Below are 27,844 nucleotides of genomic sequence, written 5' to 3' on the forward strand. Positions count from 1 at the left end.
TTAAAAGAAATAAAAGATTCATTTAAGAATTGGACTGCATTGGCCAGGCTGTATGTTATTAATTAACCATGAAGAACCAGCATGTTATATGTTTTTTGCTGTGTGATCATGAGAAGATTATGTTTAAACAGAAGATTTCTATCAAATGACAATACTGGTAATGGTCGGTAAGATTTTTAAAAATGTTTTTTGAAATCTCTTATGCTCACAAAAGCAGCTATTAATTTATCAGAAATACAGTAGCAATATTGTGAGATATTATTGCATTTTAAAATAATTTATATTTGAATATACACACACACACACACACATATATATATATATATATATATTATTTGATTATCTTAAAGTTCAAAAGCTTGCACATTACTGGAGAAAAGTATCAATAATAAAAAAAAAGAATTCTGACTGCAAAGTTTTAAATGGTGAACCAATAGGAGCAGAACTGGGCACTGAGAAACTAAATATGGTTTGATTCGATGTTGAAATCAGCAGATTTTTTAGTTATCTTTCTGAAGGATTTACACAAGTGGACAGGATCTCTCAGTGACAGTCCACTCTGTGGCTCTGTTGCCGACTGTTCTGAAGCACCTTCTGGAGAAGAGGAAAAAAAAGAGCAAGAAAGGTATAACAAGAGCGAGAGTGGAGACTTGTGTCGAGCTGATGTGTGTCCAGTCGCAGGAATACACTGTACACACAAACACGTCAGCAAACGCCACCAGGCTCTAGGACCCTGCAGTAGGCTACTGCTGCTCTACCGAGAAGAGAGGGGGGAAGTGGGGGGTGGAGTGGAGCGCAAAAGACATTGGAGGAGGGAAAGAGAGATGTGGAGAGAAAAGAGGAGAGGAAGATGCAAGGATCCGCTTCGCTGCCGTAGTTTGAAAGTCTTGCCAAGGGGACTTAGAAGAGCGTTGGTGGTATAAATACCCAGCATAAACAGGATTAAAAGAGCAACTACTGAGTGACTCCATCAGAGAGTGTGAAGTGAGAGAGACAAGCAGAGAGAGAGAGAGAGAGAGAGAGAGAGAGAGAGAGAGAGAGAGAGAGAATAAAGTGTAAGCATCGGGAGCGGTGTGCACTGTAGTGTGTCTGTACACACGCAAACAGGAGCTCGCTTTACTACAACACTCAACTTGGGAGACAAGAACCGTCACTTCTCAAGCAGCGTCAAGTGAACTCTTTCACTCGAACACCAGCCTGTCCTTCTCTCTCTCATTCAGACAAGCTCGTACACACACATGGAGAATATATCTTGGTGCTGAAGTATTGCTAAAGTTCAGCCTGGGCCACTGGATTCATCTGTTTTGCTTCATCCAGTCCCACTGGACACGCACCCACACACAGACACCATCACAGTTCACGATCAGTGGAAGAGGTAGGTTTTGCTTTTATCTTTTGTAAGAAAAAAAGTATGAAAATACTTTAAATTTTAAATGTATTGTAAAGTAGTAGTAGTAGTAGTAGTAGTAGTAGTATCAATAATAATAATTATTTATAATAATATGATTAATATTTTCCATTTTAAACAAACATTTCAATTTTATAATATTTTCAAAATAAACAATATAAAAAAATAATTGTATATGTAGATGTGTATATAAATAATATTTAAAACATTGTAATATATATGCATGGTATAACACACACACACACACACACACACACACACACACTATATATATATATATATATATATATATAGTTTTTTCAATTGTTTTTCAATTTGCACGTATTTCCTGTTTTTAATGGACACTTGTGAATATTTACTTGCTGAAACTGTACCAGTGTTGTCCAGTATATTCATACCATACAGTTTCTTTGTGGGTGTTCTGGGTGTAAAGGCTGGCTTTATCTGCATTCCTCTTTGGATGATTAAAATTTCATGTCACATCTGGATAAGCATTGAACATTTTTTTTTTTTTTTTGGTGTGCGGTTATTCGGACAATTTCCAACAATTCTGTTGATTTCCATTCACAGCTGGTGCTTGTGTCGAACAAATTCATTCTAAAATTGTGAAGTCAAACTCTTCTGTGCCTCTTGAATGGCATGTGATGATAATTCTGGTACTTATAACACACACAAGGTTCACCATTATTATTGTGTCACTGACACAAGGACGTTGTTGCTCAGCAGTACATGGGCTGGTTTGGCCAAGGACACACTCTCTGCTATTGTTAAGGAGAACTGCTGCGGTTCCCATTAGCGAGAGATATTTCTATTGTTAGTCACTGTATCTGCGATCCACTATTGCCTCTGTAGTGATTCATGTAGTAGATGCTCCCAAGAGATTGCAGGAATAAATTAATTCCAATGTTTAGATATGCATCAAGACAGTTACTCAAAGTAAAAAAATATTTCATGTTTACTAAAAAGCAGAAAAAATGAGACACTCTATTCAGTTTGCTCCTACCCCCCAGACACCCTTCACTCACACACAAAGCATTAAATTCGGTCAACAAATCATATTTCCACATTACAATAAAAAGAAGATTATTTCATGACATACTGTCTTGTGCGTTATTATCCTTAAAGTCTCTGTGCACCCCCTCTGTTGCACAAATCTCGCTACTAATCCAAACTGTCCTGTACACACACACACACACACACACACTACAGCTCTTCTTGTTTATCAGCACTGTGCTGTCACATTCAGCGTGTTGCCATATCCCCCTGTCTGCCACATGCTGGTGAGATAACCTTTTACTTAGCTTGAGTAATAAACAATTAGCCGGTAATTATGTGCGATATGTGAGAGGAATTCTCATTTGATTAGATGTGTTCACAGTGATGCAGAGCATCTCACAGACAAGTTGTCTTATTTGTGTCTGCTGTATTGGTATTATGAAGTGCAAAGAGACTGTTTTTAGATTACTCGTATATTTAAATATTGCATGTATTGCGAGTCAGTGGGATGGGCGCTCCTCATGCATATGTGTGTGTGTGTGTGTGTGTGTGTATATGTCTGCTGTCTCTGACTCAGATGATGGAAGACAAGGCCAGTAAGAGGTCAGGCCACTGAGAGTGCTTTAATTCTATGCTATAGGTCTGTTTCACACTGCTCTCATAAGCAAGAGAAGCTGCCGCAGGATCATGTTTTTCTTTCACATTGTGTAACCAAACTGCATTCTTATAACGGAAATAGTGTTATAAATGCTTATCCTTAAATCATAAATAATTTAACTGATTTCTTGGTCACAACTTTGAATTTTCTTTTATATTTAATAGTGACTATATGGTATTATATATATATATATATATATATATATATTACCTCTCTCATACAGACACACACACACACATATACATTCACCACATATATATCACAAAAATATTCTTTAGTTGTTATTGTTTATTAATATACAGTAAAAACAATTTAGCAAATTTTGTGTGTATAACACACACACACACACACACACACACAATTTGCTAATTTGTTTGACATTTGCTGTGCTTTATGCCCTTAAAATATCAATAAGACATTAGTCATCTGTACGGGCCATAAAATTATCATGAAATGTAAGGAGATGGATCATCCATATGATAACTAATCTACACAGAACAGGGTTCAAACACTAGATCTATGGACAATTTCAATGCGGTGATGACACTGACCTAGAAACATTTCCTGCTTGTCGTCAAACTATTTCAAAACTGTGTGCCAAACTTTTATCAAACTTTTTACACTGCATTATTTTATGTTGTTTCATAAAAGCCAGCATTGTAAAACATTGTGTTCATTTATAGGTTTATGGTGCATTTTCGAGTTTCAACTCAAAAATACAGTTTATTTATCTTGATTTAGTATACTGTGTGTGACAGAATAGGCATAGCATGGAAACTATACTTACTTTACAGCTACGCTTCTGCTACCAGTGTTACACAGGCAGCATGATTACTGTAACCTGTTTATATCCAGCTGAAATAAATGTGTCACTTACATGAGCAGTGCGAACCTAAGCTCGATCTGAAATATGTTCCCCTCCCACATCCAACTCGAGCATCAGCAAAACAAGCCTGGAGACTTGTTGGGTCCTTGATGCACCATCATAAGCCTTTTAATTTATAAAATGCCCTCAAGCATTGGGAAGCTGCTTGTGTAGTACAGTACACCTCAACATAGAGCTGGAAGTGTAAGAGCACAATATACCAGCAGCTCTGATTGATCGTGTTTTGCTCCCTATGCACAGCACAGCACAGCTATCATGTCTTGTAGCCGTCTCAGTTAACAAGCACTGGCACGAGATAAAAAGACCCATCTCACACCAAATGAGAATGAAATGGAGGTCTGAACAAGTGGCTGTGGACATCTGCCTATATATATATATATATATATATATATATATATATATATATATATATATATATATATATATATATTCTGTAATATTTTAATTATAGTTTATTACATTTAATTATTTCTTTATTAGCTTTTTTTATCATCTGAAATTATATTTTCTTCCCAAAACATCTTAGTAAAAAAGCTGACATAAAAATAGACATTAAAAAAGGTTTTTTTTTTTTTTTTTTTTTTTTCAGCTGCTTCACTGAATGTCATTTTTTATTAATGTTTGTTCAGTCAGCCTTTGAATTGCATGCCAGGTTTGTGAAATATCATAGGCAGCAAAGGATATCTATGTTGCTTTCAACGAACCTTATGAAGGCATCTCAGTCAACAGGATGTTATGCAGAGACTGCATTCGGACATGCCTTGATGCTTTCCAGCCTCTGGATACTGCCTTCAAAAGCAGCATATTTCTTCTTTTGGACACTCCAGCAACTAGAGGAACATGCACAAAGAATTTAAACGTGCATCCAGAAATCAAACCCAACATTCAGTGCAGCTAGATGAAAGAAGTACATTTTTATCTTCACTTGGCTCTGTTTTTCTCTCATTCTTTTTTGTCACAAATATAGATCTGTCAAGCCCTGGTGCCCTTTTCAGCACCCAAGTGGATCAGCAAGAATAATGAGATGTCCCATTATAAACAGATTACAGATAATGAGAAAGAGTCACACACATAGAGTCTATGAGTTCATGGCTCATAGACAAACATATAGAGTCTCAAACACAAACACACATCAGCCTGTGGAAGGGAAAAGCCCCTACAGTGTCTGTATGTTCACTGTCCGTCTCCCTCTCTCAGGCACAGCTGGTGTGGGGCACAATGGGGCCTGAGGGATGAGAGAAATCACCCAGCTAAGATATGTGCAAATGGCTCCTCTGAAACACTGACTGCTCTCGCCAACTCAAGGGAGAGGGTGAGAGATAGAGAGCATCAGGGGAGAGAAGAGGGAATGACAGGGAAAAGAATGGAGGACAAGGCAGAGGGAAAGTACTGCAAAAAGCCACTGACAAAAAGTACCATGGTAATAGCATGTTTTTTGGAAATGTATGCTTCCAAAAATATTTGGGCCTGGATATTTGAGTGTATCTCTAGCACAATTACCAAAAGAAAAGCAGGTGGAATCTGCGAGATGTACATCACATCAGTATAGAATAGCCTCACTATACCATGGTATAGACAAAGTACTGTTTTTGTAACCCTGGTAACAGCAAGAACAGTGAGACAGAGAGAGAGAAGGAAGGTAGGAACAATTGGACTTGAAAGATGCCTGATAAATGAGCTCATTTCCAAACACATGCACAGAATGCTGGATTGTGAAAGCACCCCTCCCTCAGTGATGCTGAATTCCTTTTTCCATTATAATGTCATTTAGGGAGGAATTATGTATCTTTCTTCCATCCTGAGTATAATGTGACACTGTTAGGCGCAAGGAATTATTGTGCTGGAATGATCAAGGCTCACTTCTATAAGCAGAGACGTACAGCACAGAAATGATAAATTAGACTTTGGCTCATTAATCACGGGAAGGTTTTCATATAGATCCATAGACTTAGAGTCCATTTCTGCTTTAATTAGCAAAATGCAGCTTTTCACTGTCATGCTTTGTTTCAGTCATGGAGGGTGTATATTAAAGGGTGAGTGTACTGTGAGGGGGTCTCTGTGCTTGATATTGCCTGTCAGTGCTTTATCTATCGTCCATTAGAAAATGCAAATAATGACAAATTGTTGTACTGCTATTTTAAGTGTACAGAAAGATTTTTTTCAGAAAGAAATTGATACTTTTATTCAGCAAGGGTGTATTAAAATCAGTGAAGCAAAGACAACATTACAAAGAGTTCAATTTCAAATAAATGCTGTTATTCAAATTTGATCAGAAAATCCTGAAAGAAACAAAAACAAATTTTAACAAAAATATTATGCAACACTACTGTTTTCAGCATTGATGATAATAAGCTGCATATTATTTAATCATTTAATCATCAATGTAAAAAAAAAAAAAATGGAAACACTGTTTATACTGCTGTGCAAAGGCAAAAGACCGTAACTTTGATTTTTGCCGAAAATTGGTTATTTATATTTTTGGGACATTCAAGACATCCTTTATCGTGTGCATAAGTATCTTGAGTCAATTTCGTTGTTTTTTCCGAGAAAATAATGGTTTGTCTCAACCGTAACTTCGAAAAAGCCCCGAAGATACCAAGGCAGAACACCGTAACACCAGTTCACATTGAGTTACGTCATTCTGACTTTGTTTAGCCATGAGTCAATATGAAGTTATGGTGCTGGTTTGGAGTTAGACGGTGTTCTGCCTTTGTTTTACTGTCCATTAAAGTCTGCCGCAGTTTAATTATGGTGTAGACAAACAAATTAGATAGATTGTGATCTACCAAACAGCTCCATGTAACAAAGCACTGTAAAGAGAATACCTTGCCAGCAATACGTAATCGTGAACAACCTTTAAAGAATTTTTTTGCTTTCTTTTTGTAATGCAGATTATTTGGCTGTCACTTGTAGTTGGACGCGTGTGGACACGAATGCCATAGCTAGCATGATCAATCATAGAATAAGAAGCCTACTAACAGTTCGCAATTAAATCCATATCCTACCTTTTCTTGTAACCTGGTAAAATCAATACATGGCATTGAACGTCATCGGAGATGTTTAATCCACAAGCATTCTGAGCATTATTCTCACTTGTTGGTGTTCACTTCAATCCACAAGTCCTTCTTTTAGGTTAAGCTATTTCATACAAGTCAATATAAAGCTAAATTCTGATTCTGATAAAAGCAATTATGCTGTGTCTAGCAATATTTTACGTTACTGAGCATAGCAAATAAATTGGTATCCAAGGTATTCACTCAAGTTTAACTTTTAGTAAGCTTATGGTTAAAAAAAAAAATGTGTTACTATAACATTTTTGTAAATGGTGATAATCAACCAGATATTGATATGTGGAAGTTACTACCTTTTGCCTTGGACTTCCCAAGTTTTGCAGACAATGCAAAGGCAGAGAACATTAACTTCAAAATAGGGGTAAAAATCAAGTTTGAGCTCACAACTTTTAATGTAGATCATTTTCATTACTAAAACATCTAATTGTTACATTTCCAGTGTCCTACCTATAATTAATTGTAATTAATAATTAAAAGTTGTTTTTCTTAGTTTCACACTAGCAAATTTAGCTATGCTATTTATTGGTGATGCTAGCAGTGAATAAATTACTTAAAAACAGTACAGCAAAACCTCTTTTTCTTTAAAAAGCCCAGTGTTATTAATAAGGAATGTACATTCATGTTGGACATGCATTAATATCTTGAATGTTCTCTGTGATATATATATATATATATATATATATAATTTTTTTTTGCTTTGAAAGCATATTTATAAAGGGACCCTGAGTTTGTTGGTTAAGCTGAAATAATGCTGAACAGGCTAAAGGAATCAAATAAAAGACATAGGTTAGTAATAAACAGCTCAAAAAGAAGATGAAGTAGCCAGAAAAAAATAAAAATAAAAAATGAAACGGAGCAAAAGACAGGGAAGCGGTTCTCTATAAATATGCTGGTGCTGATTTGCTGTGCTGTCCTTGTAGAGCTCGGTCCAACTGACCGGGTGTTTTATGTGTGAGGCAGCAATCAGAAAGGGAGGCAGGCTTATAATGCAGCTGACAGCAGTCCTTTTATGGTGACTGGATGGGGTTGGGGGGTTAGCAATAAAGCTGAGTGCATCTTCTCTGGAAGCAAGCCATCATAGCTTAAAGGGATAGTTCACCTTAAAATTAAAATAATGCCACCAATTACTCACCCTCATGATGTTTCAATCTTGACTTGTTTTCTTCTCTGGAACCTAAAAGGAGATATTTTGAATATTTCCTCTTTTCCATATTACAACAAAAAATGGGTACTGGAATTTTCAAGCTGAAAAAAGGCACCATAAAAGTAATCCATTTGACCCTTTGCTATTTTTCTGAAATAGAGCTTTGATCTGACTCAAAAGAATGATTTGATCATGAATTGGACATTACATGCACACTACTAGACACATTTTTTTAATAATTAAGTAATTTCATTGAAATAATTTTGGATTCCATCACGTTTTTTTTTTTTTTTTTTACAAGTGTCCATGTTCAAAAAGGCTGCATTTGATAAAAAAAAAAAAAAAAATATATATATAACATTTATAAACATATATATAACAACATATATATATAAAATTTAAAAGTACCTGTTTTCAATTAAAAAATACATTAAAAAAATGTACATTATATATAATGTATGTATTTAATTCCAGTGATGGCAAAGCTGAATTTCCAGCAGTCATTTCTCCAGTCTTTAGTGTCACATGGTTCTTCAGAAATCATTACAATATGCTGATTTTGTGGTCTTTCTTTTGAACTTTTTATTTATCAAACAATACTGAATAAAAAAGACAATAATGTTACTTAAGCACCAAATCATCATATTAGAAAGATTTCTGAAGGATCATGTGACACTCACGACCTGAGTAAAGGTTTATGAAGTCTCAGCTTTGTCATCATCACAAGAATAAATTATAATTAAAGTATATTATAATAGAAAATAGCTAATTTCTGTTTTAACAGATGCACAATAAATAAACAATGTGAATGTGTGTGGGTGTAGGTCTGTCCACGTTTTTTCCTGATATTTGTGGCCTGTTCTCCTGGTGTTCAGAGATGCACTGCAGCAATGTTGATGTCAGGGAGAGCAGGGATCTGCTCCTGAATTATCACCCTGCCGTTCTCTCTTCACTCAAGTGCACTACGACCAGAGTGGAGGAAGAGAAAGACAGGAGAGCACAGCAAAGCAAAATGAAGCAGAGTAATGCTTCTTCACTCGCTGCCACAATCCAGACCACCATTATGTTGGCAGATCTGCACTCATACGACGGTGCTCTATATATCTTCATGATGCTCTGTACGGTAATGGATAATGTTTAAAATCTGATGCAGTTCGATTTAGCGTCTACTTTATTGATCTAAATGCACCACCATAGAGTCAATTTCTTTCTTTATCATGCCAGTCTACGTGCTGCTGGAATCAGATTTCCTTTTTTACTTTCTATTTGAAGAAAAGCAGCTGGATATGAGGCATGGGCTAATTTTGACTGAATTTTTATAGTCCTTTGCCAATTAAAATATGCTGCACTGTAGGTGTTTCATCTAAATATAACACAGTGTCAAAACCTTTAACCAGAACTGACTCGCATGTTATGCCTTCCAAAAAAATTCATAATGATCTAATGAGTGGGCAGCTGTTTTCCATCTCTGTTTGTTAGCTTCATTTTCAAAACTGCATTCACATTGTAACAAAAAGATCTAAGAAAAACTATTTGACAAAAGGCATTAAGAAAGACCCTGTTCATTACACTATACATAAATTCATTAAAAACAGTAACACAGTACTGAAAACAGTACAATTTAAAATAACCGATTCAAATATATTTTAACATTTTTATGTCTGTGATGATGAAGCTAAATTTTCAGCAGCCATTATCTCATAATTATTCTTTTATATGCGGATTTGTTTCCCAAGTAACCTTTCTTCTTTGTCAAACCTTACCAAACATTGATAATCTTTATCAACCTTATCAAGATTGTTTATTTTAATGCATTCTTGCTGAATTAAGACTTCTGCGTTTAAAGTGATGGTTCATCAAAAATTGTAAATTGACATTATTAACCTACTCTCATGTTGTTCCAAACCTGTATGACTTGTATGGGCTTTTTTTTCAGTGGAACACAAATGGAAATATTAGGCAGAAGGTTCAAGCTGCTCTCTTGAATATAATGAAAGTGGATGGGGACCAAAAATGCACAGTTAAATCATATTATATGTTATCCATTGTGCACTACATTCCAAACCCTCTGAGGTCATACAAAAGGTTCCTGTGAGGATGAGACAGAAATGATCCACTTAAATTCCTTCTTGAAAGCTGTGGCCGCCATTCACTTTCTTTACATGGCAAAGAAGAACTCAGACATTTAGCTAAACTTTTCAAAATCTCTTTACTGGATTTACATTTATATTATATTCACACACTCTCTGCGGAGGGCAAATGATTGCCTTGAGGAAATCATTAAAATCCAAATTTAAAATGAAATAAAATATATTTTATTCTAATACAGTATTCTTGCATATCATTAATATTAAGTATGCTTGATCCTTTTACCAAAGTTTCCATTACTAGTTTAAAGGATGCAATGTGCATCCTAAATCTAAACCATTTACATAATAAATGACTAAATAAATAGCTATACCTCAGGTATTTTCTAGAAGCTACATATTGCCACTGACAGAGATGATTTCAGATCTGCTAGACTGGTGCAGACAGGCATGTAGAGGACTGATCGAAAACAGCACAAGGTTAGCAATGAGAGGCAGACGCTCACCTGCACCAGATGCCTATCGTTCTGAGACTATCATCCTGGTTTTTCAGGGGCTGACTGACTGACAGAGTGGCCCCTGGGAAATGTGACAGCAGATTCTGATCACACCAGGTCGCTGTCTTTAGCACTGACTCTTCAGCCAGTAATGACAACGATTTGTATTGTAAAAAGCGCTATACAAATAAACTTGAATTGAATTGACTGATCAAATGAAAGTCTACATCAAGTGTAATTTCACAGAATTGGAGACTCTATAGACTATAGACTTTAAACCACACATAAAGTTCACTGCAGTAATGGGACTCTACTCATAAAGGGAGCAACTGAAGCTCTTCACAAAGGCAGTTAGTGGAATGTAAAGATGATAGGCATTTTAAGGAATCAGTTGTGCCTTTCATGATCGTCTGATTCATTTTGAACCCTGGGCTCATTTATCTGGCTTTTTCAAAACCCTAAAATTTTCCATACACCAAATAATTATTAGCCAAAAAAAAAGGCATATTTATAATCTTAACCCTTTAAAAAGCCTGCTGGTCAAATATTTGATACTCAAATTTCCAAGGCTTCTAAATTATACACACACACACACACACACACACACACACACACACACACACACACACACACACACTTTTTAGCAAGTAAAATGGCTCTTAGTATAATTTAAAAAATGTAACACTTGATCAGGTTGAGGTATGAGGCTTTTTGCTTTGAAATCTTTACTTATTTTTCGAAAGTAAGAATAACGTTCCAGAGATTTGAACATAAAATTAAGCATTTGAATATCAGCTTACTGAGACATATTATTGGGTGATATAAAATGACTACTGATATTTATATGCAGTATTTTATGTAAGCAGTCTGCTATACTAGGGCTGCACGATATTGGGAAAAAATGACATTGCGATATTTTATTTTTCTGCGATATATTGCGATATTTTTTCTTACAAACAAAAATGGGGTGAGCACACTTACATTCTCATTTTAAATGATTTAAACATCGACACCATTGTGTCAATTGATTAATATGCGCGAGGGTCTCTCTCTCTCTCTCTCTCTCTCTCTCTCAATTCAATTCATATTGCTTTATTGGCATGACATACAAAGGTACATATTCCTAAAGCATTGTACATAGCAGAATAGAAACAAACAAAACAAAAATACATATATATTCATAAGAAAAAAATTACATGCAAAATAAATCCATATACATTTCTATAAACATTGATGGTACTTCTAATGTACTCTTTGTCTGTCTCTCTCGCGCGCGCTCTCTCTCCCTGTCTCTCGCGCGCGCTCTCTCTTCCTGTCTGTCTCTCTTGCGCGCTCTCTCTGTCTCTCTCGCGCACTCTCTCTTCCTGTCTGTCTCTCTTGCGCGCTCTCTCTGTCTCTCTCGCGCACTCTCTCTTCCTGTCTGTCTCTCTTGCGCGCTCTCTCTGTCTCTCTTGCGCGCTCTCTCTCCCTGTCTGTCTCTCTTGCGCGCGCTCTCTCTGTCTCTCTCTCTCTGTGCGCATGTGCGAGCGTTTGCGGTGCAGCGTACTAGAGGTGACGTGTGAGGTGTATGATTGATCTTTAAATATTTCTTTTTTTTCCATACTTATGGTTTTTTTTCTCACCGTAGTTTAAGATTAATTGTGAAGAGGTAAGATTTTGGTTTTATTTTTGGTTGCATCCATTCGTGGATGTTAAACATGGCATCGCCTTCTAATGGGGGAACACCGGGTTTCTCTATTGGAAACGGTGGCAAATGTTTTCCCGATCAAATTTGCACGGTGGAGGATGTTCTTATGGCTATGGGAAAGGTTGTTGGCCATGATAAGATTGTTTCGGCGTCTAGGATGAACAAGGCCGTTGTTGTGTTTTTAGAGGAAGAAAAACTTGTGAATGTGCTTGTAGAGAGTGGAGTTGAAATGTCGGACACGTTTGTGCAGGTGACACCTCTGCGTTCACCTGCGACGCGTGTCATAATCTCGAATGCGCCCCCATTCATTAAAAACGAAGCGATTATAAAAGAACTTAGTCGTTTTGGCAAATTTGCAAGTACAGTTAGAGCTGTTCCTCTTGGCTGTAAGAACGACGCACTGAAGCACGTAACGTCTTTTCGGAGACAGGTTTTCATGTTTTTGCAAGCACCGACAAAGGTTTTGGAAGTGTCCTTCCGTATACAACACGGCGAAAGCTCTTATATGATTTTTGCAACTACAGAAAGTATGAGATGCTTTGATTGCGGGGACGTAGGCCACAAAAAATTGTTTTGTCCTCACAGAGACAAAAACGAGGAGAAAAGTGCAGAGACTGAAAACAATGAAACGAGAATGCAGTCGGATCGCGGTAATACTGACAAAGCCGAAAAAAGACCCACGCTCTTAAAAGAGATGTCGGCGCAGTCGAAAAGTAAAAAACAAAAAGTACAGAATGAAAAACAAATAGAGAAGACTCAAGAGAAAAGCCCAACCAACAGTGAACGTATTCATTCGCTTGAGAACATAGAGCGTTCAGAAGGACAGGTTGAGTCAGATAAGGAGCCGTTATCAAGATCAGAGGTGAGTGACTCTTCTTTTCCTAAAGTGCTTGGTGTTTTAGAGGGAGCTGATCAGAGCTCTATATGTGGCAGGGATATGGAAATTGAAAAGGCTAGTGGAAGTGGTTTACAGTGTGTTGAGAATGACGATAATGATGACGTGTGTGTAGATGAATCAAGATGTGATTTTTGTTGAAGTTTCTGAGTTTGAGTTGAGTCAATCATCTGGGGATTTGTATTCTGTGGAAGAAGTTAATTACTTTTTGGATCAAACAAAAGGACAGAAAGTTGATGTCCTGAAGTTTTTTCCTGATGCTGCCAAATTTTTGAGGTCAGTTATGAGTGTTCAGAAAAGTGTAGGTTGTGACGTCATATCAAAACAAAAAAGATTTCGTTTGAAGAAACTGGCTACAGTTGTTCGAAAAAGTTTAAAAGGAAAGAGAAAAAATAAGTAGGTTCACATGGTGATGGGTGCTGCTATTATTTTTTATTTCTTCCTCTGTCTGTTTCCTTTCTTGTTTCTCTTTCCCTCCTCTATCATGCAAATCATAAAAGTTAGTTCTTTAAACGTTAAAGGAGCGAGGAATAGAGAAAAACAAGGTTTATTAACTGAGTTTCTTAAACTTAAAGAATCGCATGTAACCTTCTTACAAGAAACTCATAGTGATGAGAATAATGAGGCAGATTGGGGATTGTGTTGGGAGGGCAGTTACTCTCTAAGCCATGGAACCAATTTAAGTGCTGGGGTAGCCATACTTTTTTCACCTTACCTCAATGTAGATATACTGTCAAAGGTAGAATTAGAAAAAGGTCGCCTTCTTGTTGTAAAAACAAAAATTGATGAATACAATTTTATATTTGTTAATATTTACGCTCCAAACAGAAGTGCAGAAAGAATAATTCTATTTAAAAGACTGAATGAATATTTGAGAAATGTAAATGCTGATGATTTTCTAATAGTAGGAGGTGACTGGAATAGCACAGTTGATTTTACATTAGATAGAAATAATACTGAACCAGATTTTGAATCGCCCGCTTTGTTAAAAAAGGTTATCTTTCAAAACAATTTGTTGGATGTGTGGAGAGAGAGGAATTCAAATGTAAAAAAATATACTTGGGTAAAAATTTCACAAGGGAGAATAAGTGCAGCTAGACTAGATCGATTCTATGTTTGTAAGAGAACTAATAATAGGATTTTGGCTGCGAACATTGTTCCATGTGTTTTTTCAGATCATCATTTTGTTTCTTGTAATTTAACTTTGTCACAGACTCAGTGCAAAAGTCCTTACTGGAAATTGAATGTACGTTTATTACAGGAGAAAGATTTTATTGAGAGATTTAAATGTTTTTGGGTTTCTCAGAAAGGTGAATATGAAAATTTAATTAAGTGGTGGGAATTGGGAAAAACACAAATTCGAATTTTTTGTCAGCAGTTTTCTTCTTTCTCTACAACACAGATTAAGAGAAAAATCAACGATTTAGAGAAGGAAATAGTGCAGATTACAGCGAATTTGCTGCTGCAACCAGATGCTGTAATGACTGAGAACTTATGTGAGAAAAAGAGTGCTCTTACCTCTCTTCTGAAGGTGCAAGCTAAGGGGGCACTAATAAGGTCACGGTTTCTGTCAGTGCGTGATATGGATGCACCAACTACATATTTTTTTAATCTGGAAAAAGTCTCAAAAAAGCAGAATATAATGCATTGTCTGACATTCCCTGATGGGTCTAAAACGTCTGACCCAAAGAAGATGAGGAAAATTGCTGTGGACTTTTATACAGAACTTTTTAGAGCTGGAATCTGTGATCCACAAAGTACATCGGACTTGATTGAACAACTTCCTACTCTTAATGAAAAACAGCGAGAAAGGTTGGACAGTGTTTTTTCCTTTCAAGAACTGACTGATGCAGTACAACAGGTGAAACCTGGCCGTGCACCAGGTATTGATGGTCTGCCGGGGGAATTTTATAAAGTTATGTGGGGAATCATAGGTAGAGACTTCTATGAGGTGGTACAGGAATGTTATGAGGAACAATGTCTTCCCAAGAGCTGTCAGAGGGCTGTTCTTGTTCTTATTCCCAAAAAAGGAGACCTAAGTCTCATGAAGAACTGGAGACCCGTTTCCATCCTCACTACTGATTATAAAATTCTAGCAAAAGTTTTGGTCAATAGATTAAAGTGTGTTTTGGGTAATATCATTCATAAGGATCAATCATATTGTATTCCAGATAGAACAATTTATGATAATATTTTTCTAGTGAGACATTTACTGGATTATTGTAAAATAAATGGTACCAACTTAGGTCTTCTATCATTAGATCAAGAGAAGACGTTTGATCGTGTAGACCATGAATATTTATTTAGAACACTAAAAGCTTTTGGTTGTGGTGATGGTTTTTTATCATGGATTAAGATCTTGTATACAAACGCTTCATGTTTAGTGAAAATTGGAGGAGATTTAAGTCCACCAATTCAAATGCAAAGGGGAATCAGACAGGGATGTCCTTTGTCTGGTCAGCTGTATGCATTAGCAGTTGAACATTTGTTGTGTTTATTTAGGAGAAATGTGTCTGGTATATGTATAGGAAATAATATTCATAATGAAATTAAGATGACCGCATATGCAGATGATATTACTGTATTTGTCCAGAATCAAAAAGATGTAAACGCAATCAGTAAGTGTCTTTGTTTATATGAAAAGGCATCATCCGCAAAGTTAAATTGGAGTAAAACTGAAGCTTTGTTGTGTCTTGATCATTCAATAGAAGATTTACCAGTTATTCCTGAAAATGTAAAATGGGGAAAAATGGGTTTCAAATTTTTAGGGATTTATTTGGGAAATGAAGAGTTTAAAAAAAAGAATTGGGAGAATGTAAAGGATAAAGTATGTGCTAAGTTGTCTAAATGGAACTGGTTGCTGCCTCAGCTATCGTATAGGGGAAGAGTGCTGGTTATCAACAATTTAGTAGCATCCTCCTTGTGGCACAGGTTAAATGTTCTGGAACCACCAATGGATTTTTTGTGGATATCCAGAGAGTTCTTGTTAATTTTTTCTGGACTGGAAAGCACTGGGTGAAAGAGGCAGTCTTGTATCTACCAGTTCATGAAGGAGGACAAGGCCTAATTGAATTAAAATCCAGGTATGAGGCTTTTCGGCTTAAGACTGTACAAAGGCTTCTTTATTATCAAGATCAGAACTGGATGGAAGTGGCATGTGCCCTCTTGAGGAGGGTGGGTCGTCTGGGTCTTGACAGACATCTGTTTTTAATGAACTTGAAGAATATGGACCTTAACGGACTCACATCTTTTTATGCTTCAGCTTTACAGGTGTGGCAGATTTTTTCTGTGGAAAGAGTTGATGTCTGGAATTTGGAGGAACCTTTGTTTTTTAATGGACTTTTGTCTACTGAACTACTGAATTCAGGCACTCTTCGTAATTATCTGATTAAAGCTGGCATTTGTAAAATTGGACACTTAAAGATTAATAACCAGTGGATTACAGCAGAGGAATTGCATCTTCAAATAGAAATTCGGTCTTTACGAGTTCTTCAAAGATTGCTGGAGGAAATAAAGAATCTCTTCTGTCTTCGGATATTACATTTGGAGAACTTTGAAGGATTATTTCCTGAAATACGTGCATCTGTGGAAGTGGGAGATTGGGAAGAGACTGAAGGGAGTCTGTTGACTTTTAGAACACCTGAACTTGGAAACTTCAAAAATCTTTCTAAGAAAGCCCTATACATGATTTGTGTCAAAGCTCTTAATTTAAGAGCACTTGACAAAGTGATCGAGTCAAAGTGGATCGGAGTGGCTGAGCAAGGATGTTCCCCAAAAGGTAGTTGGAGGTCCCTGTACAAGAAGCCCATTGAGAAAAGATTGGGTGATTTTCAGTGGCGGATTGTACATTGGGCAATAGCTACAAACAGATACAAAGCACATCTGGATTCTTTGCATAGTGTAGAGTGTAATTTTTGTGGGGAATCTGAAACAGTTAATCATCTTTTTGTTGAATGTTCAAGATTAAGTGAACTTTTTTGGGTGCTAAAAGATGTTTGTCAAAGGTTGGGGTTTTTGTTTACTAATGGGTTATTTATATTTGGGCCAAAATATAGTGCTACAAATAAACAAAAAGTGTTACTGAATTTTATTTTTGGTAAAGCTAAGATGGCAATTTGGTTAACCAGGAAGAACAAGACTCTCAATTTAAGTGGAGTAGATCCAGTGCATATGTTAAAAGGGTTTATAAAAGGACGCTTGATGCTGGAGTTTGCTTATTATGAAATGATCAATGATATTGAGACATTTTTTTTGATGTGGGGAACCGAAGGTGTGTTGTGTAAGCCCTGTGGAGGGCAAGATTATGAGTTAAGTTTTGGAATGTTATAAAAGAAGAAGGTTGTTGTATTTATATGTATATATATATGTATATGTGTATATGGACATGTGTGTATATATATATATATATATGTATGTGTATGTGTGTGTATCTCTTGCGCGCGCTCTCTCTCTCTCAGTCTCTCTCGCACTCTCTCTCTCTCTCTCTCTCGCTCTCTCTGTCTCTCTCGCGCCGCCGCGCGCTCTCTCTGTCTCTGCCCTGTTAAACTTGCATGTGGTTTTCAGTCCTGTCAATTATAAACTTTCACTCTATGATGGTTAAGCTGTGCAATTAATCCGCGAATCACATTCGTCAAGGGCAGGGGAGTAGCTGGCCCGTACAGTTAATGAATAACGGATCAACTACGACAGCCTACATCGCACATCCTGCGATGAGACTATCGTGGATTTGTACATCGCGATATCGATGCGCCATATTGAATTAAACTGTCATGTTGTCAAGTTTACATTTTGATCAGAGAAAAAATTCAATGTGGCAGTATGCAAGTTGGCAGGCATGTGGTGTCCCATATTAATAAATGGGCCCCCAATAATTACAAATGGTCTATCTCTTCCCCCAATAATTGACATTTTTGCACTGCACTACGTTACCGTTGGTCTGTTTGATGTTAGGATTACTAAAAGGTTTAAAAGTTACATTTTTAGGCTGTTTTGCCTCAGCAGTCTAACAGTGTCAAAATGATTAATATGGCCAATCAAATCAAAGTAAGCAGAGTTTACTGTTCCCAAAAGCAGAGGGCGAATTCCAGCGTAAAGCGTTTTAATGCTCAGTGTTCAGTGTAAAATTTTTCAAAGAGCGAGGTAAGATGGAAGGAACAAAACATTTAATTTTTAACAACCTTTTTTTTCCGAAAAAAATAAAAATTCAACGACTGACAGTAAAATCCATTGATGCAAACTACTCAACCTTTTTCTGAAATCTGTCTGTTTTGAATCAAAAACATGATATAATTTCCGTGATTCATGTAATTCCGAAGTCAATGTGACGAGACCTGAAAAGTTTGCCATTTTCAACATTAGGCATACAAATAATGGATATTTTAAAATAGTATTTACAAACAGTTCAAAATGATTTCTTTCCTACTTGAATTAGCATTTCTATGACTATGAGGCTGTAATGCACAACAAGTGCTCTGTATAGCAATGTACATTTTCAAATGCAACTTACCCAAATAAACAACTAAACAGTAATCTCTACATCTAAACAATACTGAAAATATATTGTTTATAGCAACTATAGTGTCAGAGCAGCAAGATTCTTTTCAATTTGATTGATTAATCTCTTTTATTTGCCAGTACATGTGAGTGACCAGAGTTGTCCTTGGTCACACTTTAAATCTATCCAGCATGCAGCGATAGTTACAATAAATACAAGATGTATGTACATGACAAGCTACACCTTACAATATACAGTGCATTCAGTAATTGGTTTTGTAAACCAGAGGCTTTTGTGGAGAAGAAAAGCGGTCACCATTTGATGAATAATCAAGATGGCTCACATCCTGATGACAAATGAGTCTGACTGACAGAATAAACAAGCTGAAGGGCATATCATAGAGGGAGGACGTCACCACATCATAAGCTCCATTTCACACTGACTATCTTATATAATTAGGCATTCGTCCAGGTGTTTACATTGGAAATATTTTATAAATACACCGCCTGTAGCCGCAGACCTCTCCTGGACCTCAATTTCTCTTTGGTGACACATTCAGATGCTGTTACCAAGGTTGTTTGGGTGTTTTTAGGTGAGGGCCACAGAGATTTGTATGCGGAGTGAGTAAGTGGAGTAGATGACGTGCAGCGCATCGTGATTCGCCAGAGGGTGTGCTGTAGCAATGGCTCTTGAACCATCATGCCCATCTAACATTTTAAAAGAGAACTTGGGCTGTTGCCCTCTAACTGCAGAGCATATTTCCAAACCAACGAGTCTTCTGCCCTTTCACTGATGCTCTTTGCCTTTGAGACGGACGTGCTCCTGGAATAGACCCGCTTAGAAGTGTTCAAAGGCAGATGTTGAGTTCATTAGTGTCCGTTCCTTGGCACATAACATCCTGCCACTCAAACATTATAGCAGACCAGCCTTTTAAAATAGAGACACTTGGGGATCACTTATCAAGAGCTGCTCTGTGTGCACTGAGGCTAAATGCTTTTTCTGACTTTGTTCTTTTCTTTTGGCAGCACAGTCCAAGTACCACCATGAGAGGTGAGGGGTGCTGGACACGACTCTGAGAGACATCGCACGGCTGGGAGCGAGTGGCGCATTAAAAATACAGGTCCCCACAAGAGCTTTCTGGTCTCAGCTACTGCTGTAAATCAATACCCGAGCACTCTGATTTCTTCATCAAGACATTTCTACAAACGGAATGGGTTTCTTGATCACTTGCTGACCAAAAGCCGCACTCCAGAGAATACTATTTTTTAAGTCTGCTTCACACTGCGGCTCTGAAAACACACCGGATGACTAAAACGGTATATTTATATAGATGTGCATAGTTGAAAAAGCTGATAAGTCTTTCGATCACCTGTCAATGTTCTTTTTTTAAGCTTATACTGACACTTCCTTCAAAGCTTTTGGCACTTCAGAGAATATTCCTATCAGCTTTGGACTAAATCGTAGCTATTTTTATTCCATTCTACATATTTAGATAAAAGTCTCCCACTTCACAATTCTGTTCAAAACATTTCGGTTCTCTCATCTGAATGAGTGAGAGCAGAAGGGGAAGTTCACGCTTAAAATCTTCACTTTTTCACAACCTGTCTACAGTCTGTGGCTAATCACGGTTTTCCATCATCAGAAGTGACTTCCATCTTTTTTCATGCAAAATGAAGCACATTAGCATATTTATGGACTGAGATATATCCAGTTGTGTACAACGTGCTACATAGAACTTGCATTCAGTCATCAAGCAAAGGAACAAATAGCTTCTGACATGTGAAGAAAAAGGAGTATTCAAGAGCTCTGTGCACTTAAACACATGGAATAAAATCATGGTTGCAAGCTGGGAGGAGATGGAGGAGCACATGAGTTAGTTTCCCCATTAAGGTTTATGCTTATATCTGTGTGAAATCAACCAAAACAAAAAAACTAAAATATCTATTTAAATTGTAATGTGTCTGCTTTCATATAAATGACATTTTCCTAAGAGTAAAATTGTTGGCCATATCTGACGGAAAGCATTAGTTGATGTCAAATCCAGATCTGGGGAAATGAAGAATCTGGACGAACTAGAACATCCATTGTTGGGTGACAGCAGCCCCATAAACTCAAGAGAAACAGGCACTAGTGGTAGTGGACTGTTCAAAAGCATATTGATGAGAAATGAGGAGGACAAAAGACGGCCCCCTCTGGACTGGAGGAATTATTGCCGGTCTACAGACATTCAACGGCAGCAGCTACTGGATCCATGTTCATTGCCTAGTACACTAGAGACTCTTTATCCTCCTACTAGCATTTGGGCCACTGCTGATTCTTTGGGCATCCACAGTAAGGAGTACCTGGAAACCACTTTTGTGGACATTGGCCCTGGTTCACCATTGGAAAGGAAGTTACTGGCAGAGACAAGAGATGTCCATAGTGTATCCTACAGCATGGAAGATGGGGATGACCTTTTGCCAGACTTTGAGGTAAGACTTTTCCTCCAGAATATAAATACATGAGTGTTTCTTCAACTAATGGCAGTTTTGGCCATGTGTTCTTATAGAAAATAAAGTGTCTTGAAAAACACATTTAAATTAATACTGAAATGATTTATACTTACTCTGAGCAAGATTTAATGTAATAATCCACATTTATTCATCAAAGAATCACGTTTTCACAAAAATATGTAAGTATAAAATATCAATGATAAAATAAGTGTTGATATGATATTACATATTATTAATATTTCTGAGAGATCACGTGTCTCTGAAGAGTGGAGTAATGGCTGCTGAAAATTCAGCTTTGTTATAATTGGAATAAATAACATTCAAAAATATATTTCAAATGAATTTTATTTAATTTAATAATATTTCACAATATCACTGTTTTTCCTCTGTTTTGATGAAATAAATTGGTGGGCACGAGACATTGAGAAAAATCTTACTGACCCCAAACATTTTCTAAAAATATTTGGCAGTGACATCAGTTTTGCGTTTTGCTATATTTGCTACTTAAACTGTTGTGGTGTTCATTCACATTGCTTCTACAAGTATTAGCAGTGACATAATTAAGAAACAATGTGAATGAACACCACAACAGCTTAAGCAGTGAATTTTGCAAAAGACAAAATGTATATCACTGCCAATACTTTTGGCCATGACTGCACAGTACAAACATACTTTCAGCTTGTTGTTTTCATCTCGAGTTGGTCTTGCCAAAATGCCACCATGGTGGCAGTGGCTGCCTGTTTGATTTTCTTGTTTCTGCCCATTTATTCATTGTTGTTGCAGTTGAACTCTGAAAAGCTGAGGGAACTGAGTTTGTGCCAAGTCACTCTCTGTTTATTCTGTTCATTCAAAGTCCAAATCCTCATTGCTTCCTGCATTGGAAAAATAGAAAATCACCTAGCCATTAAGCCCTGTATTTCCCAATGCTCTGGATATTGCAGCACAATTTTAAATGCAGCAGTCAGTAATAGGTGAATGAGCTTCTAAATTGAAAAATCAAAAGGCATGAATAGCAGGGGGGATGTTGAGCGCGGACACTGGCCTTCAAACCCAGCATGATTATTGAAAGCTCTGTGTCCATTGATGTGTGAATAATCATGCCACTATGATGATGAGCTCCATGCCAACTTCTATTTCATACACCAGCAAACAAGGTCTAGGCCGAAAAAGCAAAGATCCATATTACAGATTCGGCTTACCCACTAATAATTTTGATTGATATGCTTAATAAAGGTGTTTCTCTACCTGTGACAGACAGCCAAGAACAGATCAAAGTATCAGACCATTTATACCTGTCCAAAAAAATCTGACACGATTGACTTTGCGCCACCACAAGCAGCTCAAACAAAACATACTTGAACACTTAGCATTCTGGCTCAGAGCACAAAAGCATTCCTCTGAAAAGCGGCTTGTCACATAGCACAAACACTCAGTCCCTTTAAAAAAAAAAGCACTTGAGGTTCTCTCTGTCAGCACTGATTACACATGCTGTCATCCCATCAGCGCTTTTCATCAGGAGGTCAAGTGTAAAACCGCTGCCATTTAAATATTTAAAAACCTGTTCTGAGTGCTAACAAAGAGAAGAGACGACTGTGAGGCTGGCAAGACCGGAGCGAGTGACTGTAGTGCTTTATGAGGAACTGTTCTATGACACAGCATTAATAAAATAGTATTCTATTTAAATACCAGTAGGCACTTAAAAGTGTTTTGGAACATGGTAGCTTGATTCATTGCAAGGCTACTCTTTTTAAATATTCATAGCCTTTATATCAATACTATTGCATTGTGTCATGCTACACTGCTCCATGTTGAAAAAAAGTAGATTGTTGTATCACACAAACATCATATCAGTGTCTGAGTTCAGTGGAAACTGTAGATACTTGCAAGTGACCTAAACAACAATGCAATGGCTAACTGTTTCCCTTTTCTCATACTTTTTAGTATACGTGTATCCTTTCTATGTAGTCAACACAAAGTACAAAATACATGACACACATCTGGAGGACGTAAACACTACGGCTGTAGAGCAGAGTTGTCAGACACGGTTCTAGAGGAAGAGACAGATTGAAAACACGGCTCTTTTCTGAAACAACGTGAGTCAGAATTTGCCTGTAGGCAGCACAGCTACTGCACATTTGGCATAACCTCATTCAGTCACATTATCTTACAGGAACCATGAAACCCGGCAACAGATACATTTAAAAATAAACGCAAGCCATTGCCTTTGTAGGATAAAACCTAATTACATGTGAAGTTCAAATGTTACAAAAGCAATTTATATAACCTACAATTTTAGGTAACACTTTGGAATACTGTTTCTTACTTACTGCACAACTAATAAGGAATTATTGAAGAACTAACAGGTGATTATTCATTAAGACTTAATGCACTACTGTTAACTACTAAGGAAGATGCGTTAACTAATCGGTATGTAATGTAATTTTATGATTGTGTTAAGTTATAGTTAGCTAATCAATAACTAATGAATTCTGTCATACCTACTAAAGAAATACTATTAATTATCTACTAGTTAGGGTTGAAGAAAAATAACTATGAAGTAACTACTAATGAACAGTTATACGCAAATAATCACTATAATAATCAGGCTGTGGCCCACAAATCAAATACTTGAGTAAAAGTACAGATACCCCAATAAAATATTACTCCAGTAAAATTATAAGTAGGCCTGTTCATTTTCAAAATTACTTGAGTAAAAGGGCAAGTACAAAGTACTACTACAGTAGCAACATTGTTACAGTCCACTTATTAGCCTATAATGGAAATGAAATATGCATTTTGTTTGTTTCTAAATGTTTAAGTTTTGATTATAAAATGTTTGTTAAATTAGTTTAAATGTGGGCGGTATATATGGTAAAACTGAATAAAATATGAATTATCTGATAATTCTTTATTAATTACTAAAGGGTTCACTATAATTTCACTTTAGAATAGGCCTGCTGTTTCAGGTTCAAAATAAGTCCTGCAGAATTATTTGATAATTATTTATTAATTACTAATGGGTTCCCTATGTTTTCACTTTAGAATACTGTTTCAGGTTCTAAGTAATTATTGAGGAATTATCTAATAATTATTTATTAATTACTAATGGATTCCCAATATATTCACTTTAGAATAGGCCTAATGTTTCAGGTTTGAAATAAGTCCTGCAGAATTATTTGACAATTCTTCATTAATTAAAAAATTGGTTACCTGTATTTCCACTTTTCCTCAGGCTTTGCCTTACATACAGAAATTGAATTAATGGTAATGTGGTATATGCTGATGAGGCACACATACAGTACTATATATAAAATATAAAAACTAAGGTAATTATCGCAAGGCACTGGAGTCGTGGTGGGGTTCCTACTGGAAGCTAGAAACACACTCACAAAAAAATTCACTAAACAGGCAAAACCTCTATAAAATGTATTGCATTTATTAATATTGCATTTTCATTCTACTACAACTGCTAATAACTTTTATATGTAAGGGTCCCAATTCAATGAAATTGTGTATAACTGTTCATTAGTAGTAGTAGTAATAGCTAGTACGTAGTTCTTCAGTAGGTATGACAGAATTTGTTAGTTATTGATTAGCTAACTGTTACTTAACACAATCATAAAATTGTATCACATACTGATTAATTAACATATCTTCCTTAGTAGTGAGTTAAGTGTTAATGAAAAATTACCTGTTAGTTCTTCAATAATTCCTTATTACTTATGCAGTAAGTAAGAAACAGTATTCTAAAGTGTTACCCAATTTTAAATGAACCATATCTCCGAAACTCCCTTTCATAGGATCCTATGAAGAATTGAGTATAACAATCACTAAATAATACATTAATAAAAGGTTTATCCCATGACAAAGTAAATTAAATATAATTTCTGACTAATAAATCATTTCCATTGACATAATGTAAGATGATGTAACCTTGCTGGTGCTGATGATTGTGAAATTCCCCACAGGACTCCTCCAGTGATGACTTCAGTGATACAGACAGTGAAAGCAACTTTCCCATCATGATCCCTCAAGATTACCTGGGCCTGGCTTTCTTCTCCATGCTCTGTTGCTTCTGGCCACTGGGCATTGCTGCATTCTATCTTTCCCAAAAGGTAAGGGACAAGTTTTTTCTTTTTCATGTGACTCGTGAAAAATTCAACTCTCAGGTTTTAATTTTGTTGAGTATGACTAGCATTTTTGTAGCTGTATATGCACTTCTAAGACTTATATGAGACTTCTTGGACCAAACGAACCGCGAGAGTAATGCACACCAGGAGAACAAAATGTTTTTGAAAATGATTAAGAAAAAAAAATGAAAGAAAAAAAAAGATACTTTCCATTTTACTGACTGAGAAACTGAAATCTTTATTCTGTTACTCATGAGCGTTCATCTTTTGTGAGCATAAAGAATTCTAATGTCATTCATACCTTTCAGTGAAATATTATGAAAATGGCAGATGATGCATTAAAGAAAACAGACTGCAATGCCAACACTGGAAAGGACAAGAAAAAGGACACAACTCATAAATCATATTTAGAAGTCATTTATATAGAAGATACTGCCTGATTATAACACCACATTTAAATACACTTTGACAATAAAGAATATCAAACAACAGATATTTAGGCAGACCGATATCCAGTGTTAGGGTAATGCATTACAAGTAACGCAAGTTACGTAATATAATAATTACCTTTTTTCAAGTAACTAGTAAAGTAACACAATGAAATATCTGAGTTATAAAAACCTGGTACGCAAAAGTAACAATGCATTACTTTCCATAAAAAGTAACTAAGTAACCCAATACTTTTCTATTGCAATACTGTAATTTATCAATTTTAAAAGTAACTTTCCCTAACACTGCAGATTAAGCATAGAGTTAATTATATGGCAAAAGGTCAGTTGGACTAAAAGTGGCAGAGATTAGCAGTAAAGACAAGCACTCACTCAAGGGAGGGAGTGAGTGTGGACATTACAGAATTACACCTGAGGGTTTAGGCAGGATTACCCTGAGATTTGCAGGATTATGCCACCAGCGAATCAAAGTGCCACACTTAAGAATAACACAAGTCCAGGCACTTGAATTATTCAGCTTTGTCTCATCCCCAGACGAACCCACATACTGTACCCTTTGCTGTACCACCTTTAAATAAAGGTTTTTTTTTTCTTTTGTGTGTGGATTAGTCAACATGAAGCAACTTTTATTGTCTTCAAGCCTGTTTACTGCGGAGGTGGCACTGCAGACGTTCAGCCCACATAGCCGACGAGACTATGATCTGATCAATGGATTTCGTTCAGACTTTAATTAGTGTCATAATGACAGGCCTCTGGTGATTGATTTCCAATAGAGCATGAGGTGTTGTCTAAAATGAGGGGATCAAAGTTGAAAGGAGAAAAGAAACGAATAAAAGAGAGGGTAGTGGAATGATGGAAAACATGCACACCTTTGACCGATCCTGCGTGGAAGCTAACCACTGCAGTCATACGGTAAACAACCTCGAGAGAGCAGAGGGACGTCCATCATTCACTGTGTTTAATGCTGCTGTTGTTTACCGTCTCTTCTCTCCACTCCAGACGAACAAAGCATCAGCACAAGGAGATTTCCAGGGTGCCAGTGCTGCATCTCGGCAGGCTCTGTGGCTCTCTGTCCTTTCAATCGTGTTCGGCATCATCACTTACATCTGCGCCATCGCTGCCCTGATCTCCTATCTCTCCGGGAAACCACCTTAAAGACTACTATATCGGTATCCACTCTCAGTTCTTCCAGAAACGTAACTCCCTGGCTCCTTATTACACAAACCGCTGCTCCTTACATACATTCATCTACACCTGTAAAAAGTACATTAGTTAGCAGAGGCACCACCTTTTTAACATTTTCTGCAAGTTCACAGCTGTCATATTAGATAAAAAAATGCAAAAGGGGTAGTTTCAGCTGAAATCTTTGTATTTGGGTCAAAAAAATATGACACCAAATTCTGAAAGAGAGACCTGCTCTCTGTCTTGGCACTTGTGTCTAAGTTGGCAGGGGAGGGAGTGATTGAGGCCTAAGGGTTTGTTAGAAGGGAACTAGACAAGGACTGTGAGCTCAGATCACAACGGACTTGGCTGTGAAACAGCAGGACTTGCCCTCTGAGACACATGACTCCGGCAAACTGGGTCATTTTCTATTGGAGCTCTAAAGCTGGTCATTGAACCACTCTCCAAATTTGAAAACACCACAGTAAATGGCTTCAGAACTCCGCTGGAAAATGTCTGATAGAAAACGAGTTCAAGTTCAGACGGACTCTGCAAATGTGAGGATGCATAACAAATATGCAGACGAAAGGACAGGACTCTATTCATAGCTTCATAAATGTAGACTCTTCATTTTCCACCTACTGTACCAACAAAACCGTACGGAGACATTTCATATGATTCACCTAAAACATGCCTGCAAACATATAAAATGGCAAAAATGATGATCAATCAGTAATCGGCCCAGATTCACCAAACATTGTTAAATAAAATAAAACTTTTCCTAACTGA

At 36.7% G+C, this 27,844-nt stretch overlaps 1 protein-coding gene across 3 annotated transcripts; it reads left to right on the forward strand.

Annotated features, from left to right (window-relative positions):
- The first annotated feature begins 819 nt into the window (after positions 1 to 819).
- On the forward strand, positions 820 to 27,844 carry LOC132156027 (transmembrane protein 91-like). Of its 3 annotated transcripts, none has more exons than XM_059564837.1 (5): positions 821 to 984; positions 1,020 to 1,375; positions 19,849 to 21,294; positions 25,284 to 25,430; positions 26,894 to 27,844. In XM_059564837.1, the coding sequence occupies exons 3-5, from the start codon at positions 20,878 to 20,880 to the stop codon at positions 27,047 to 27,049; spliced, it is 720 nt and encodes a 239-aa protein (XP_059420820.1). In that variant the 5' UTR covers positions 821 to 984; positions 1,020 to 1,375; positions 19,849 to 20,877; the 3' UTR covers positions 27,050 to 27,844. The 3 variants fall into 3 exon arrangements, with proteins under 3 accessions (XP_059420819.1, XP_059420820.1, XP_059420821.1); XM_059564838.1 differs by having other exon boundaries at positions 1,024 to 1,375; XM_059564836.1 differs by having other exon boundaries at positions 820 to 1,375.

Source organism: Carassius carassius, chromosome 13 (assembly GCF_963082965.1).
Source record: "Carassius carassius chromosome 13, fCarCar2.1, whole genome shotgun sequence".
Classification (NCBI taxonomy): Eukaryota; Metazoa; Chordata; class Actinopteri; order Cypriniformes; family Cyprinidae; genus Carassius; species Carassius carassius.

Bases quoted from the DNA above. Each gene is read 5' to 3' on its own strand.
- LOC132156027 (XM_059564836.1), top strand. From the start codon at position 20,878: ATGAAGAATCTGGACGAACTAGAACATCCATTGTTGGGTGACAGCAGC. The intron at 21,295-25,283 runs GTAAGACTTTTC...AATTCCCCACAG, and splicing joins ACCTTTTGCCAGACTTTGAG to GACTCCTCCAGTGATGACTT. The intron at 25,431-26,893 runs GTAAGGGACAAG...TCTCCACTCCAG, and splicing joins CATTCTATCTTTCCCAAAAG to ACGAACAAAGCATCAGCACA.